Source organism: Gopherus flavomarginatus, chromosome 6, assembly GCF_025201925.1.
Source record: "Gopherus flavomarginatus isolate rGopFla2 chromosome 6, rGopFla2.mat.asm, whole genome shotgun sequence".
NCBI classification, from domain to species: Eukaryota; Metazoa; Chordata; order Testudines; family Testudinidae; genus Gopherus; species Gopherus flavomarginatus.
This window is the reverse complement of record NC_066622.1, coordinates 26798634-26812987: the sequence shown is the minus strand read 5'-3', so window position 1 is coordinate 26812987 and position 14354 is coordinate 26798634. Positions and strand designations below refer to the sequence as shown.

The window sequence follows — 14354 nt, the reverse complement described above, 5'->3', positions numbered from 1 at the left end:
TTTGCCTATATTTGATACTTTCAAAATAACAGCTGATTCAAACAGTATTTTCTTAATTCAGCCATAAAAAGGCCAAATACATTTCTATAGTTTTAAAAGATAAACCACCTCCTGACAGAGAACCAACATATCTAATTTCAAACACGAAATTATTTGCTTACTAAAGTTACTAATCTTTGAAAACAGAGATGTAAATGGAAGTGCTAACACAACCTAACTCGAACTGTAATATCATTTTGGAATCATTACAAATCAGCTATTCTATTTTAAACAGGAGATTGGTAATCTTCCCCTGGTACCTGATTCATATCACATGTCTGTATCTAGAAGTGATATGGGAGGGCTTCTGCTTTTATTACATGACTATTGTTTTCTCTTTTAGAGCAGTACTATTAAAATATGTCTAACAGGAAGGTAAAATGAGAGAAAAAGAAAAGAGTAAAAAGTTAGTGTTCATTAGACCAAAACCTGAAGAGCAGCACAAAGGTTCCTATTGGAAGGTATACAAAAGAAGAGAAAAAAGAAACATTACTACTTATACTGGCGCACAGCAGAAAGTACCAGTGTGGCATGAGTGTTATGAAGAAATCTCCTGCAAAAGAATTGATCTAACCAGAACATTATAGATCATGCAGCAACCCAAGTGGAGATACATCTGTTTCCTGCATATACTTTGCTAACCGAGCTATGGCTGAATTCTTGTACAGGAATTGAACGCAGTATCATAAAAGGCAGTAGCTGAAAACTCCCTATGAGCAAAGACAGTCTAGGCACTGGAACCTGTAAATTACCCATTTCTAACCTCATTTGCTATCACCTACTGATGTCGCTTTGTGATACAAAAAAAGTCTACTCTTTGTTCTGCTAAAGAGATTCTCAGCGACACCTCTTCAATCTATTGATAGTGGGTCTCCATGCAAACCTGTCCCTCCATTACCACTCTCACTGCAGCCTCACTCATGAGGAGGCTTTCTCTGATCCAGTATGGGGTATGGGGGGGGGGGAAGTTGGCCACTTCAAGGACTTACCTCCTCTCTGCCCCCCATGGGCACCCAGCCTTCTTGTGGGCTTGAGAAGGTGTGCTCCTTGGCTGATTCGCTAGACAGAGGAGTATAGCGTAAGCCAATTCGCTCCTGTGCAGCCAGTGGAAGGCCTTACAGGCCTGTCCCCCTGCCTGAGATGCCATCCTGGCCCTTGGAGGAAATATCTCCCTCACTTGGAAATAGAATAGGACTGGGTTTTGTAGCCTTGCTATTTGGCATAATCTAGTCACCTTTCTGCACTGGAAAGGAGTATTTCCTTCACTGCCAGATTGGTCTGGGCAGGATGTTTTGGTTTTATTTTTTGTTTGGTTGGGTTTTTTGTTTTGTTTTGTTTTGCCATCCTCTCTCCTCTCAGCCACCCAGGGATCTGATGGATAGGTTAGGTTACAAAATTAATGTTGTCATAACTTGGCAGATGCCCATCATAGTTAATTGTTCAACAGGGTCTGGTTCCCCTGATAAATCAGAATTGGAAGCAGATTACGCATCTCCTAAAAAAGGTTGGGAACTAGGTCAGGGTTTCTAATGTCTGATACAGCAAGGAGACAACCTCTTTTCCCTATACCCTTAACTCTTGCATGAGGAGAGTGTAGTAGTGACCTGCAATGAGGACAGATATCAGCCCTCCCCCAGACTGCACAGATTACAGAAGGAAGGATGACCTACACAGAGGATTCCCAGATGTTTTACTTAATAAAGTTGCAGTCTAGTTAAACCATATTCACCGTGTTTTGTCTTTCTTCTTGAGATGTCCAGGACAATAAAACGAGGTAATTTTGGCATCAATTTAATGTGTATAAAAGCTATAAATAGTGAAGTAGCATGTAGTACTTGGTTTCTAATCTAAACTATTCAAAATAATCAGAGGGGTAGCAGTGTTAGTCTGGATCTGTAAAAGCAGCAAAGAGCTCTGTGGCACCTTATAGACTAACAGACATATTGGAGCATGAGCTTTGTGGGTGAATGCATCCATGGATGCATCCGAAGAAGTGGGTATTCACCCATGAAAGCTCATGCTCCAATACGTCTGTTAGTCTATAAGGTGCCACAGAACTCTTTGCTGCTTGTCCAAAATAATGATTATCTAGCTACTCTCTTCTCTTTCTTCTTGCTTCTATCTGTTTCTACACTGTGGCTGAAGGAAATTATGGATGTTTTGCAAGCTTTCACAGAAATCAGTTGAAGAGATATACACCATTATGTGTATAGGTATCTAGAGTGTATTTCAAAAATATCGTTGACAGCCAGTGTAAAAGTAAGGTGCTCTATTCTTTCACTCCTCAGTCAGGAAAGATGAAGGAGAAGGAAAGAAGGGACTTATCTGAAGTGGTCACAGGAAACATCTGCTATCATCTAACAAAAAGAAAGAAAATAAAAAGAACCTATCATTGTTTGAATCCATGCTGCTTGGCTGCAGCATGGAAAATCCTGGGATCAATAAGTAAAAAGAATGAAAAAGTACAAATGTTGATGTATCTACTGGGTATATAGTATTGGCTGAAATGTCTCCTAAATAGCTGACTGACCTGAGACATATGTGCATCATGGCTGGAACCCAGGTACTTGGCAGCAATGTCTGTGATGAAGTCAGCATCACAAATGGATGATATGTTCATGCTCAGGGGCTGTTTCCTATTTCTATAGACCTGTGGGAAAAAGCTATAATGATTAGGTGCATGAGTTCAGAGCTATAGAGAACTTAGCTAAGAAGCAAGGGTTTTCCTTAATTGTCTGTTGCTGAGTGAATGAAAACCTATAGTATGCAATGTATGGTTCAGAATAAAGAATCATAGCATTGTCTAACTACAGTAATAACATGGCATGCTCACCCGTGAAATGACCCATTGACTGATTACTTTGAGAGGCTGAAGGGACTAGCATGACTTTGCCTCATGATATTTTCCTGCTTCTCAGGTAACAATCACAAAACTCAATGATGACACTACCAAACAAAGGAAAACACCAAATACAACACTATCTACCAGTCACGGTCTGAAAACAGCCTTCTCATCTCTTTGCTCAGCATTACTAAAGGAGAGAAGGTGTTTGACAACATGCTCATATGACACACGACATAGATCGTTACTATTTAGGTTATCTGAGCATCCTTCCCTCACTTGCTTGCTATTAAGCCTACGGTACCTACAAGTGCTATGATGAAATCAGAGAGTAGTCAGTGTACAATGTGTGTTCACATTTATGAAATTAACCAGTGGAGATGTCCATAGATACTGTATGCTGCTTACTATGGTAATTTTCCTCATTTGTAAGGTAGAAAATAAAATGACATTTACAGAGTTTTTTATGTAGCAAAATTTATTTCTAGAGCGTGTAACTAAGCACTCATCTGCTACAGTGTATTTATAATAACAAAGATAAAAATACTTTTATTAATTTTGGGGTTTGTTTTAATCACAGTGATGATTTCCAGATAACCTCACAGAAAACACGGAACCTTCTGAACAAATAACTACTTACTACAAATGTACACATATCTAAACAGGTTCGAAGCGATGCAACTGCTCTTTGCTGTCTTTTGTGATTACGAAGGTGGCAGCTTTTATGGAAGAAGGAAAACGGAAAGTGTGTTGGCTGCATATAACATGAGCCAAGCAAACATGCATCTAAATACTAAACAGCCATCAATTAAGCAATAGTACAGCAACATTTACACTGTTCTTACCCTACCTTGCACAGCTGCTGGTACAAGGTAGGCTTGGCTTGAAGACTTTCAATATGAGGTTATAATAAAAAGTGAAAATGAAAATACCACCAAGCCACAGCCCCCAACAGAAGAGTAAAATGAATGTTCTCCCACCTGCTGTTTTAACTGATGCACTAATCTGTCTTTCTCTCGTTTGAGAGCCATTACTTCCTCTTGAGTCTTCTTCTTCTTTGAAGCAGACAGTTCAAGCAAGGCAATGTTTGCATCTTTTTCACTGATTGCAGCAAGCAGTGCTTCCTGCCTGATAAAATAAAATACAAAAACACTATTGTTTCAAATAAATCAGAAAACACTTAGGAATATTTCTTGTAAGTGATATTTGAAAAATCATTTACACTTTGAACAGTCATCCAGTTGCAAATTGTGGCAGGTGTCATAAAATCATGAAAAGACTCTGTGCCAACAAATTAACAGAACAGCCTCTCTCTTGATCCAAATATTTCATGACATTTAGCTGAATACATGTATTACATTATATAATGTCATTTTTAGCAATGTTTCTTCGAATTCTGTCGTGTTAGAAACAGACTTGGACATTTAGTTTTAAAACACACTTTGCTTAATCCAAGTAAGCTTGTCACTAAAAAATTCATATTAGAAATACCTAACAAGAAAGACTTAAATGCTACAAATTAAATATATTTTCCAATCAGTTCTTTATCTCTGCCTCCTGGAGATTTAACCATACAAATGACAGATCTCTGGAACTTCCTCTCATTTACTCAACATTTTCCTATTATTTCTAAGCACCACACAGGATCTGTTTTTAAATTATCAGTGAGTACCATAATACAAGAGTAATTTTCTGGCAAAAAGTGAAAATGATGAAACATGGACTTCACGGTTACTCCCTCTCTTTCTCTCTCTCTCCTCTTTCCTCTTAATCCATGCTTTGGAGCCATTTGCATGTGCCAACCATGGCATTAATTAAAATAATCCTGCAGTGGAGACGGAGGGAGTCATGAAGGGATGTGGAAGGGTCTTACTCCCCCTTACATTCCTAAGCATCCTTGAAGTCAAGACAGCAATCTTTCCCTTAGTTTCTTAAATGAGAAGAATTTTTTAGATTTGTGAGAGAGAAACAAAATATTCCAGTTCAGAAAAAACACATAGTATATAAAAGCTTTTAGAATAGAATATGTTATGGCCTATGCCTTCCTCCAGAAATACGTAAGCTCATGAGAAAAAATAAAGATGGATAATGAGTCATAAATTAACCCTAAGCTCCACCTGTTAATAGCTGTAAGAATATGGCTCATGAACTTCATACAAGGTAAGGTAAGAGGCTGGAAATTTTATAGCCTCCAAGCTTACCAGCAAAAATGTCAAGGAAGCTATATCACTTTTATTTCAAAGTTTCTAATGTATTAATGTAAATATTTAGAGAACAATATTTCTGATGGAGCCAAAGAAAAACAACCCATATATTCTGCTCTCAAAGTTATGAGATATGGATTAATTTTATATAAACAATTTCATTTTATACATAGACTTAAAATTCTCATTTATTATTCTGCCTGTTCATTATAATCAAAGTTTCTTTGATTTTTAATTCTATTTTTTATAAATGGTGCATAGAAGGATGCCATATTCTCCAACAGTCTTTGTTTAAGTACAAAGTGACATTAGAAAAGCTAGTTTTAAAATTATTATTTTTTTATCACAAAGATATCATGCAAAAGCATTGTGTATCCAGATTTTTCAATAAGCTTTTAATGGGCTTATAATAATTATTATTATTTTACTGTGCTATTTGTACTTAAATAATGTAATTATTTTAATATGCTTAATTCCCTTAGATGATCCCAGACTTTAAGTGCATTGGAACAGAAAAAAACTGATTTGCAGCAGCTCATCTTCCCATCCTGGCCTAAATAGAGAATATACACACAAAAGTCCAAATTTTCCTCCTTCTTGGTGGTTGGTTTTATTGGTAACTCAAACAACATGAGAAAAAACAACCCACCCTACAGCCTCAGGTTTCTGCAAGACTTTCTTATTTCAGCTCCTACTTTCCTCAGAATGACACCAGGACTCCCTCAAGTAACTTTGCTGGAGATAACAAGAGCCACCCAACATCAAGAGCCAGCAATAAGCATTCTGCATCTTTAAAGGCACAGAAAAATTTATTCTATTATTGCAGAATATATTCCCCTTCTAAAGTTAAATTGGACAAAATATGTGATTACATGAAATCAGCTAAGCTTAATGATTTGATTGTTCAGTTGATAACAGACATTTTTATTACCATATATATAAAATGGTTACTCACCCTTTTTGTAACTGTTGTTCTTCGAGATGTGTTGCTCATATCTATTCCAGTTAGGTGTGTGCGCAAGCCATGTGCACGGCTGTTGGAAACTTTTCCCTAGCAGCTACTCAGGCCAGCTGTGGAGCCCCCTGGTTTGGCACGGGTATGACACTCTATATATGACCCTGCTGGCCTGACACTCTTCAGTTCCTTCTTGCTGGCTACTCCGACAGAGGGGAAGGCGGTGGGGGGGAATGAAATAGATATGAGCAACACATCTCGAAGAACAACAGTTACAAAAAGGGCGAGTAACTGCTTTTTCTTCTTCGAGTGCTTGCTCATATCAATTCCAGTTAGGTGACTTCCAAGCCGTACCTCGGAGGTGGGGTCAGAGTCAAGGTATTGCAGATTGAAGAACCACTCTGCCGAAGGCCATATCATTCCGAGATTGGTGGACGATGGCATAGTACACCATAAAGGTGTACACTGAAGACCACGTAGCAGTCCTGCAGATCTCCTGAAGAGGTACATGGGCCAGGAAGGCTGTCAACGAGGTCTGCGCCTTCATGGAGTGAGACGTAATGACAGGTGGAGGAACCTTTGCCAAGTCATAACAAGCGTGAATACATGCTGTGATCCAGGATGAGATCAGCAGAAGGTCGAACACTTCCTGTTGGCCCGTGTGGTGAACAGGTCAATTCAGGGAAATCCCCAACTGTGGAAGATTGAGTGGATGATGTCCAGATGAATCGACCACTTGTGCATAAGGAACTGTCTGCTCAGGCTGTCCATCAGCATGTTCTGAATGCCCGGCAGGTATGAAGCTTGGAGAAGGATGGAGTGGGCTAGACAAAATTCCCACAGTAGGAGGGCTTCCTGACAGAGAGTTGACGATCAGGCTCCGGCTTGCCTGTTTATACAAAACATAGCCGGGGTATTGTCCATGAGCACCGCTACACAGTGACCCTGAAAGCGGGGCAGAAACACTTGGCACGCAAGGTGGACTGCCCTGAGCTCTTTGATGTTGATATGCAGAGCCAATTCCTCTAGTTGCCATAAGCTCTGAGTTGTCAGGCTTGCAAGATGCGCTCCTCAACCCAGTGCCGATGCGTCTATTACCAGAGTCAAGGTGGGCTGGGGAAGGTGAAAAGGGACCCTGGTGCTCACCATGCAGGGGTCAAGCCACCATCATAGGAAATTGAGGGTAGGCCTTTGAACGGTCAGCACCATGTCCAGACTGTCATGGCCCGGGTGATACATGGACGCGAGCCATGCTTGCAGAGGCCTGAGTTGCAATTCGGCATGCTGCACCACACAGGTGCAGGATGCAATGTGGCCCAGCAGTCTGAGGCACTGCCTCACCATGGTGATAGGAAAACTGCAAAGGCTGCAGATTATCTGTGAGAGGGCAAGATGCCATGACTCTGGGAGGAATGCTCTCGCTTGATTGGCATTGAGAACTGCCCCGAAGAACTCTATTCTTTGAGTCGGAGTGAGGACGGATTTGCTGACATTGAGAATGATGCCTAAGTGTTTGAACGTGTCTCTGACCATTTGCATCTGTGATTCTACCTGCTAACGAGAGTGGCCTCAGAGGAGCCAGTCATCCAGGTAAAGGTAGACATGCACGTGATGGCCGTGAAGGAAGGCTGCCACGACTGCCGTGCTTTTGGTGAAGACAAGGGAGTCGTGTATAGACCGAATGGGAGAGCTGTGAATTGATAATGTACTTTACCACAAAGAAGAGGAACTGTCTGTGAGATGGGGTGATAGATATGTGAAAATAGGTATCCTTCAAATCGAGGGTGGCGTACCAGACTCCTGGATCCAGAGAAAGGATGACTGTGCTCAAAGAGACTATGCAGAACTTCAGGCTGACAATGAACTTGTTGAGTTCCCTCAGGTCCAGAATTGGCCTTAGGCCTCCCTTTGCTTTGGGGATGAGGAAGTAACAGGAGTAGAAACCCTTGCCTTTGAGCTCCTGGGGCACCTCTTCCACTGCTCCTAGAGCGAGGAGGGTTTGAACTTCCTGGATGAGAAATTGCTTGAGAGAGGGGTCCCTGAAGAGGGATGGGCAAGGGGGATGGGATGGTGGGAAGGAGCAGAAGTGGATAGAATATTCTGCCTCTACCATGCGGAGCACCCACCGGTCCAATGTAATAAGGGACCATGCACGGTAGAAGCGGAATAGATGGTTCAGGAAGGGAGGATAACTGTCCAGGTTGTGGACTGGTAATCCGTCCTTGTGTGCACCTTCAAAAGTGGCGCTTAGGGCCTGGAGGCTGGCTTGGACTGACCCTGGCCCTGCCCAGGATGCGGTGCGATGGCCTATGCCGACTATATCCACTCCTCCTGCTGGAGAAGTCCTGCCTGATCCTTGCAAGGAAAGACCGCTGCTGGGTGGCCTATGGTTTGAAAGATTTCCTTTGGGTTGCCGGGGTACGCATGCTGAGGGACTTAATGGTGTTACGAGAGTCCTTCAGGCTATGAAGTCTAGAGTTTGTCTGCTCAGAAAACAGGCTCCGTCCATAGAACGGGAGGTCCTGAATTGTTTGTTGAACTTCCAGGGGGAGACCTGAGGACTGGAGCCAGGCATTGCGTCTCATCGCAATAACCGATGCCAGGATATGCACTGCAGAGTCCGCAGCATCCAAAGAACCCTGGAGGGAAGTCTGTGCTACGATTCTTCCCTCCTCAGCGATGGCCCCCAGTTCAGCCCTTGACTCAGACAGGAGAAGCTCTTTGAACTTTTGACTGCAGACCACGAGTTACAACTGTACCGGCTCAGGATCTCAAGCTGGTTAGCAATCCGGAGAGAAAGGCCCCCGTTGATTCTCCCAAACAAATCAAGGCGTTTAGCATCTCTTGATTTGGGCATGGACTCCTGCTGACTCTGCCTCTTTTTGTTCACTGCCTCCACAACAAAGGAGGAGGGTGAGTGAAAAGATATTCGTAACCTTTAGTAGGGACAAAGGACTTCCGTTCGGCCCCTTCGGCTGTAGAGGGAATTGAGGAAGGTGTTTGCCAAATAGTTTTGGCATTAGACTGGATAGTCGTTAGCATGGGTAAGGACACCCTAGACGGACCTTCTGGTGCCAGGATGTCCACCACAGGGTCCTCGTCCTCTACCCCCTCCTCCACCTGGAGGTTCATATTTAGGGCCACCCTTCACAGGAGTTCCTGCAGGGCCCTGTAGTCCATGGGTGGTGGACCAGATGTGGAGGTACCCACCACTGCCTCGTCAGGAGGGGACGAGGAAGACGCCACTGGCAGGACTGGTTCCGTGGTGGCCTCTAGATCCTCTCGGATGGGTTCCTCCCGAGTGCCGGGTGTAGCTTCTAATGGGAGTGGGGTTGGATCTGGGTTTTGTGAGGGATCCTGAGGCAGGCAGCTGATGGTTGCCTTAGAGAGGCGAGACCCCAAACGGGATGGTGGGGGAGCACTGGGTGGGCATCCTGGGCCTGATGGTACACCCACGGGGTCCAGAATTGCCACTGAGGTTGCCAGTGGGGCACTGAAGTGTCCTGTCTAAGACTTCCCAGCCTAGATCTGGGCACTTCCAATGCCCCTGATGCTCTGCCTGACCTGAAGAGGCTGACCTCGAGTGGGAAAGCCAAGGGAGGCAGTGTGGGACTTCTCCACAGAGGCCTCCTCCTTCTCAAATGGACGGGATGAGTGCCGTGGGGAATAATGAGGGCAGGATGGTGACCAGCGGTATTGCTGTGGGGAACGGCGGTGAGGTGTGGAGCGGTGCCGGGAGGTCCATTGGTGCTGCGAGGTGGGGGTCCGCCTTGGTGGAGAGCAGTGCCATGATGTAGAGTGGTACTGCAATCGAGTCCCTTGCAAAAACAAGGGCTGTTGTCCAGAACAAGATCTGGAATGGTGCCACGAACAGGACCGGTGCCGTCCTGGAGAGCGGTGCCGAGATGAGGTGTGGTGCCATGATGTCAAGCTGTATTGCTGTGTAGAGCAGTGCCGGTCGGTTGAGCAACAACTGGGAAGTGCAGTCCAAGGTAGATGCGAGCGATGCCATTAGGTCACAGATTGGGATCTGGACCTCGAGCAGGACCATGACCTATCAGCCGACGACCACCTTGAGCAGGAACGGCTCAGAGGGTCGGGGCTGCGAGACCAGTGCTGCGAGTCAGACCAGTGCTGTGAGTCAGACTGGTGCGGGGCATATGTACGGTGCTGGGACTCAGAGCGGCACTGGGACTCAAAGTGGTGTCGAGACTCCGAGCGACGCAGAAATCCTAGTCATGGGGCAGATGGCCCGAACATAGCCAGTTTACCTCTTGAAGATGTCATGTCTCGGGGTAGTGGAGGCCTCTAGACTGGAGACTTGGGTGCTGTCATTTCGATAAGCCCCCTTGTGGCCTCAAAAGTGTCTAATGCGCAGGGTAGCGTGACCTCCTCCACCTTCAGCCACAGGGAGTCCAGGAGCATGGGGCTTCCTGGAAAGATGCAGAGGTTGAGCCTGACCGGAGGTTCGGTCGGCCATAGGCCCATGCTCTGCAGCATGCCCTGCTGAGGCTGTGGTTTCTGAATCAGGCTGTTGTGGAAGCTTGTCCTTGACCTGCTTCTTACGAGCAGCTGGTGAATGGGAGCAGTGCTGAGAGGAATGCTTCTGAGCCCTGGTAGACTGCCGACCCCTGGGAGGGCATACCGAGTCTTTTTTCAGTGCCATGGATGGCACCATCAGAGGAGTGCTCCGCACCGAGGAGCTTGGGGCCGGGTCTTGCTGCAGACAGAGGGCAGACTCCATGAGGAGTTGTTTTAAATGAATGTCCCTCTCCTTTCTAGTGCAAGGCTTGAAGGCTTTGCAGATCTTGCACTTATCTGCTTGATGGGCTTCTCCCAGACACCGGAGACAGGAGTCATGGGGGGTCGCCCGTGGGCATAGGCTTGGTGCAGAAGCTACAGGGTTTGAAGCCCTAGGACGGCATGCCCCGAGCCCTGTGGGGCACTTGTTGAAGGGGAAAAAAAACCCAACCACTAAAGACTACAATTAACAACTAGAGGAGAACAATTAACTAACAATGGGTAACTATATAGAAAGATAAGCAGAAGAGCTAGGGATTAGTGGTGCACTTGCAAGCAAGAGACCACTGTTCCAACAACAGTCACTGAAGGTAAGAAGGAACTGAAGGGGGGTCGGGCCAGCAGGGTCATATATAGAGCGCCATACCGGTGCCAATCCAGCAGGCTCCACAGCCAGCCCGAAGGGGAGCTGCTAGGGAAAAGTTTCTGACAGTCATGCACGCGGCACGTGCACATACCTAACTGGAATTGATATGAGCAAGCATTCGAAGAAGAACTAAAATTACAAACAAAAATTGGTCATACGTTTCCATAACGTCCAATGGTTTATGTTAACTAAAAGAATATTTCTGAAATAGTCAGGTTTTTTTGTTAGCTTCCATTGAGCAACCAATTTTTATCAGTATCTTGAATAGTCCTTTAAGACTGTATTAGTCTTGCTTTCAGTATATCTAGAATAAAAATTTGCATTGTTTACTACATTAATGCTAATAGGCTCAAACCCTATTGTTTTATTATTTGTTGCTATTACAGTAGATACATCAGATGAATATCAAGGTATAAACTGAATTGTACTAAAACAAAAAAGAAATGATTTATAATTTTGGCTTGATGCCGAAAGATGAATTCTGCAATCACATATTTAGTTCAAATGGTTCCATGTCAGAATTATGAATCTGCTAATAATTGAGTTCCCATACCTAGAACTTCTAATAGAAAGCACAATATATAATCACTGTTGGGATGTGCAATTGACAAAGTTGACAGAATGGTCAGAATAGAAACCTAATAAACTCAGGCTCACTATGGACTAGGTGGTAATATCTCAGATTTCCCAGTGGTTCTTAAATCTGGTTAAATTAGAAGTTAAGATATGTAGATACAGTTACATATTCTCTAGTAGGCTTCACTTTAAATATTTGCCAGCTGGTGGGTTTCAAATTTTCAGTTGCTGCATTGTCATATTTTACTAAGTGTAATGCAGAGTTTACCCAGCTGTAAAAGAAGAGGATTCTCTCAAAGAATCATGTGGAGAATGAAAATGTTAGGTCAACATCAAGGGATAATTTTTTTGTCAACTGCTAAGGAAACCAAATAAGCTGCTGTACTGAATCTTTATATTTCCTCCAGAATTTAACTGGCAGTGAGGCCCCAAATCTGGAAAGGGAGCAAGGGCAGTCACAGGTCTTGGTAAATTTGGTAGCATTCAGACAACTGACAGTTAGATTTACTCATATTTTTCTTTATTTTTTCACCTGCTAAAAATGCCATATGTACTTGCGACCAAAGAAGTGTGTGGGTTTGTAACACTATACATCCCCACTTTCAACAGGCAAATGGATATATACACACACACACACACAGGAAAAGAAAAGAAAAGAAAATCTTCTGAATATCAAGGGAGCAATCCAACAAACATTGCCAAGTCTGCACTCTGGGTCCTCCAACTCAGTTGATGCCCAGACATGCAGACCTACAGCAGTGATTCATAACCAGTGGGTTCTGTCTACCCCCCGCCCCCACACGGGGGTATGAAAGGCAATCAAAGGGGGTTGCAAGGCATTGACAATTTTTTTACAATCTAAAAACCCCAAAATCTTGATTCCCCAATTTCCTTTGCTCTCAATGTCAACTATTTTCTGTCAACCTCTCAAAACATGCACAAAAAAATATAGAGTTAACACTGTTATCCTTGACACATTTTTACACTAAACATTAGAGGATCATGAACATTTTTGACTTTGAATAAAAGGTCACCAACCTGAAAAGGCTGAAAGAGCATAAACTCTGCTGATGCCTTTTCACTGGGACTAAGAGACATAGATCATGAATGATTTGAATAGTGACACAGTAACGATCCCAAGGTGTAAAATCCAACTGCATTTGACCAGGAGTTTTGGCTAACCAGAGATTAGTTAATCAAATTGGACTATATATTCTACCAAAGATAACATTTGATTACTCTCTCGACTACTTAAATCAACAAGCAAGCAGTAGCTCAAAACAATATGCATTATCGTGACATATATCACTACAATTAGTGAGGTTAAAAAAAAACAAGACCCAGACTATGACAGACCTTTATACAGGCATATATAGGGACACTAGAAACTTTCCCCATCTTTGTGTGGCCCATGCCGTGAGGTCCTAATGCCACTGCAGTCCCTGCACTCAGACTCCATTAAATTCCAGGAAGAAACATCTTAAAAAAAAACGATATTGGCTGTTTTACTCATTTATTTTAAGTGAAGTGAACTGAGTGTTCATGGGAGAGGCCAGATGGACAGCCCTGGAGCCTAAAGTTCTTTGTTGTTTCATAGAACACGTGAAGCTCTGACAGCAGCTGTGAAAAATTCACCACACTACCTTGCCAAAGAGCTGAAACCTCCTCTGAAGGGAACTCTGAGACTGAGAGGGCAGTTCAGCCTATTAAACCTGGCCTCTCTGCGAAAAAGTGTCAGTAAGGATGGTAACTACTGTCACTGTAGCTGGGGGATTTTAAAGCCATGAAACAAGGAATTAAGCTGCAATTCATTTTGTATTCACTATCAAAACAGCCATTAGATGGTAATGACTTCCTCATTAACCAACATGGACTAAATTTGATTCAGTGACCTAAAAAGATGGGAAGCTCCATATATAAATCTCCCAAGTCAGAGATGTACCGTACTAGAAATTGAAGCCTACAGTGTACGACCTCTGAACATATAATTTGAAAATTAGGGCTTGAATGGCACTGAGTACAACATACAGTCTGATACACTCTCCTGCTCACAAAGTTAAAAGCATCAGCATCATTTGTCATTCTTAATTACATCCCAAGTCAGCAAAAGTAGTAAATATCATAATATAGTTCTATAGAGATGTTATCACTTATTGCAGCTAAAATGTCTCCTTAGTGTTTAAATAAACAATAGTAATAAAAATACATTTTAAAATAATTTATTAGAGCAGTGCATTTAAAAACATTCTCCAGCATTAATATTTAAAGAGAGCAATCCTTTTTGCTAATAGTAGCTTGTCCCCGTGCCCCCAAACTAATCCATGACATAAATATTGGAGTAGTATTTCTAACATCAAGAAAAGTTAATCCAGCCTTACATGGTCAAATTAGAAAAATCTCTAAATTAACAAAATAGTCCCTAAATCCATCAACATTTTCTTCCAATTTTAATAATAATTCCTACTTATTAGTATTGCACTTTGAATCCCTTTTACCCATGTAAGGAATTCATTCTTGCCATTCCTTCAAAAAACAAAACAAAAAATAAAACAAAATAACCAAAATGCAGAT

General features: G+C 42.9%; 1 protein-coding gene across 5 annotated transcripts in view; it reads right to left on the bottom strand.

The window, feature by feature from the left end:
* Positions 1-14354, bottom strand: part of ERC2 (ELKS/RAB6-interacting/CAST family member 2) — an 845311-nt gene that overhangs the window by 224755 nt on the left and 606202 nt on the right. For all 5 annotated transcript variants that reach the window (XM_050958427.1, XM_050958428.1, XM_050958429.1 and 2 more), the window contains one exon: positions 3862-4009. In XM_050958427.1, coding sequence (XP_050814384.1) covers positions 3862-4009 — 148 coding nt within the window. The remainder of the gene's footprint in view (positions 1-3861; positions 4010-14354) is intronic.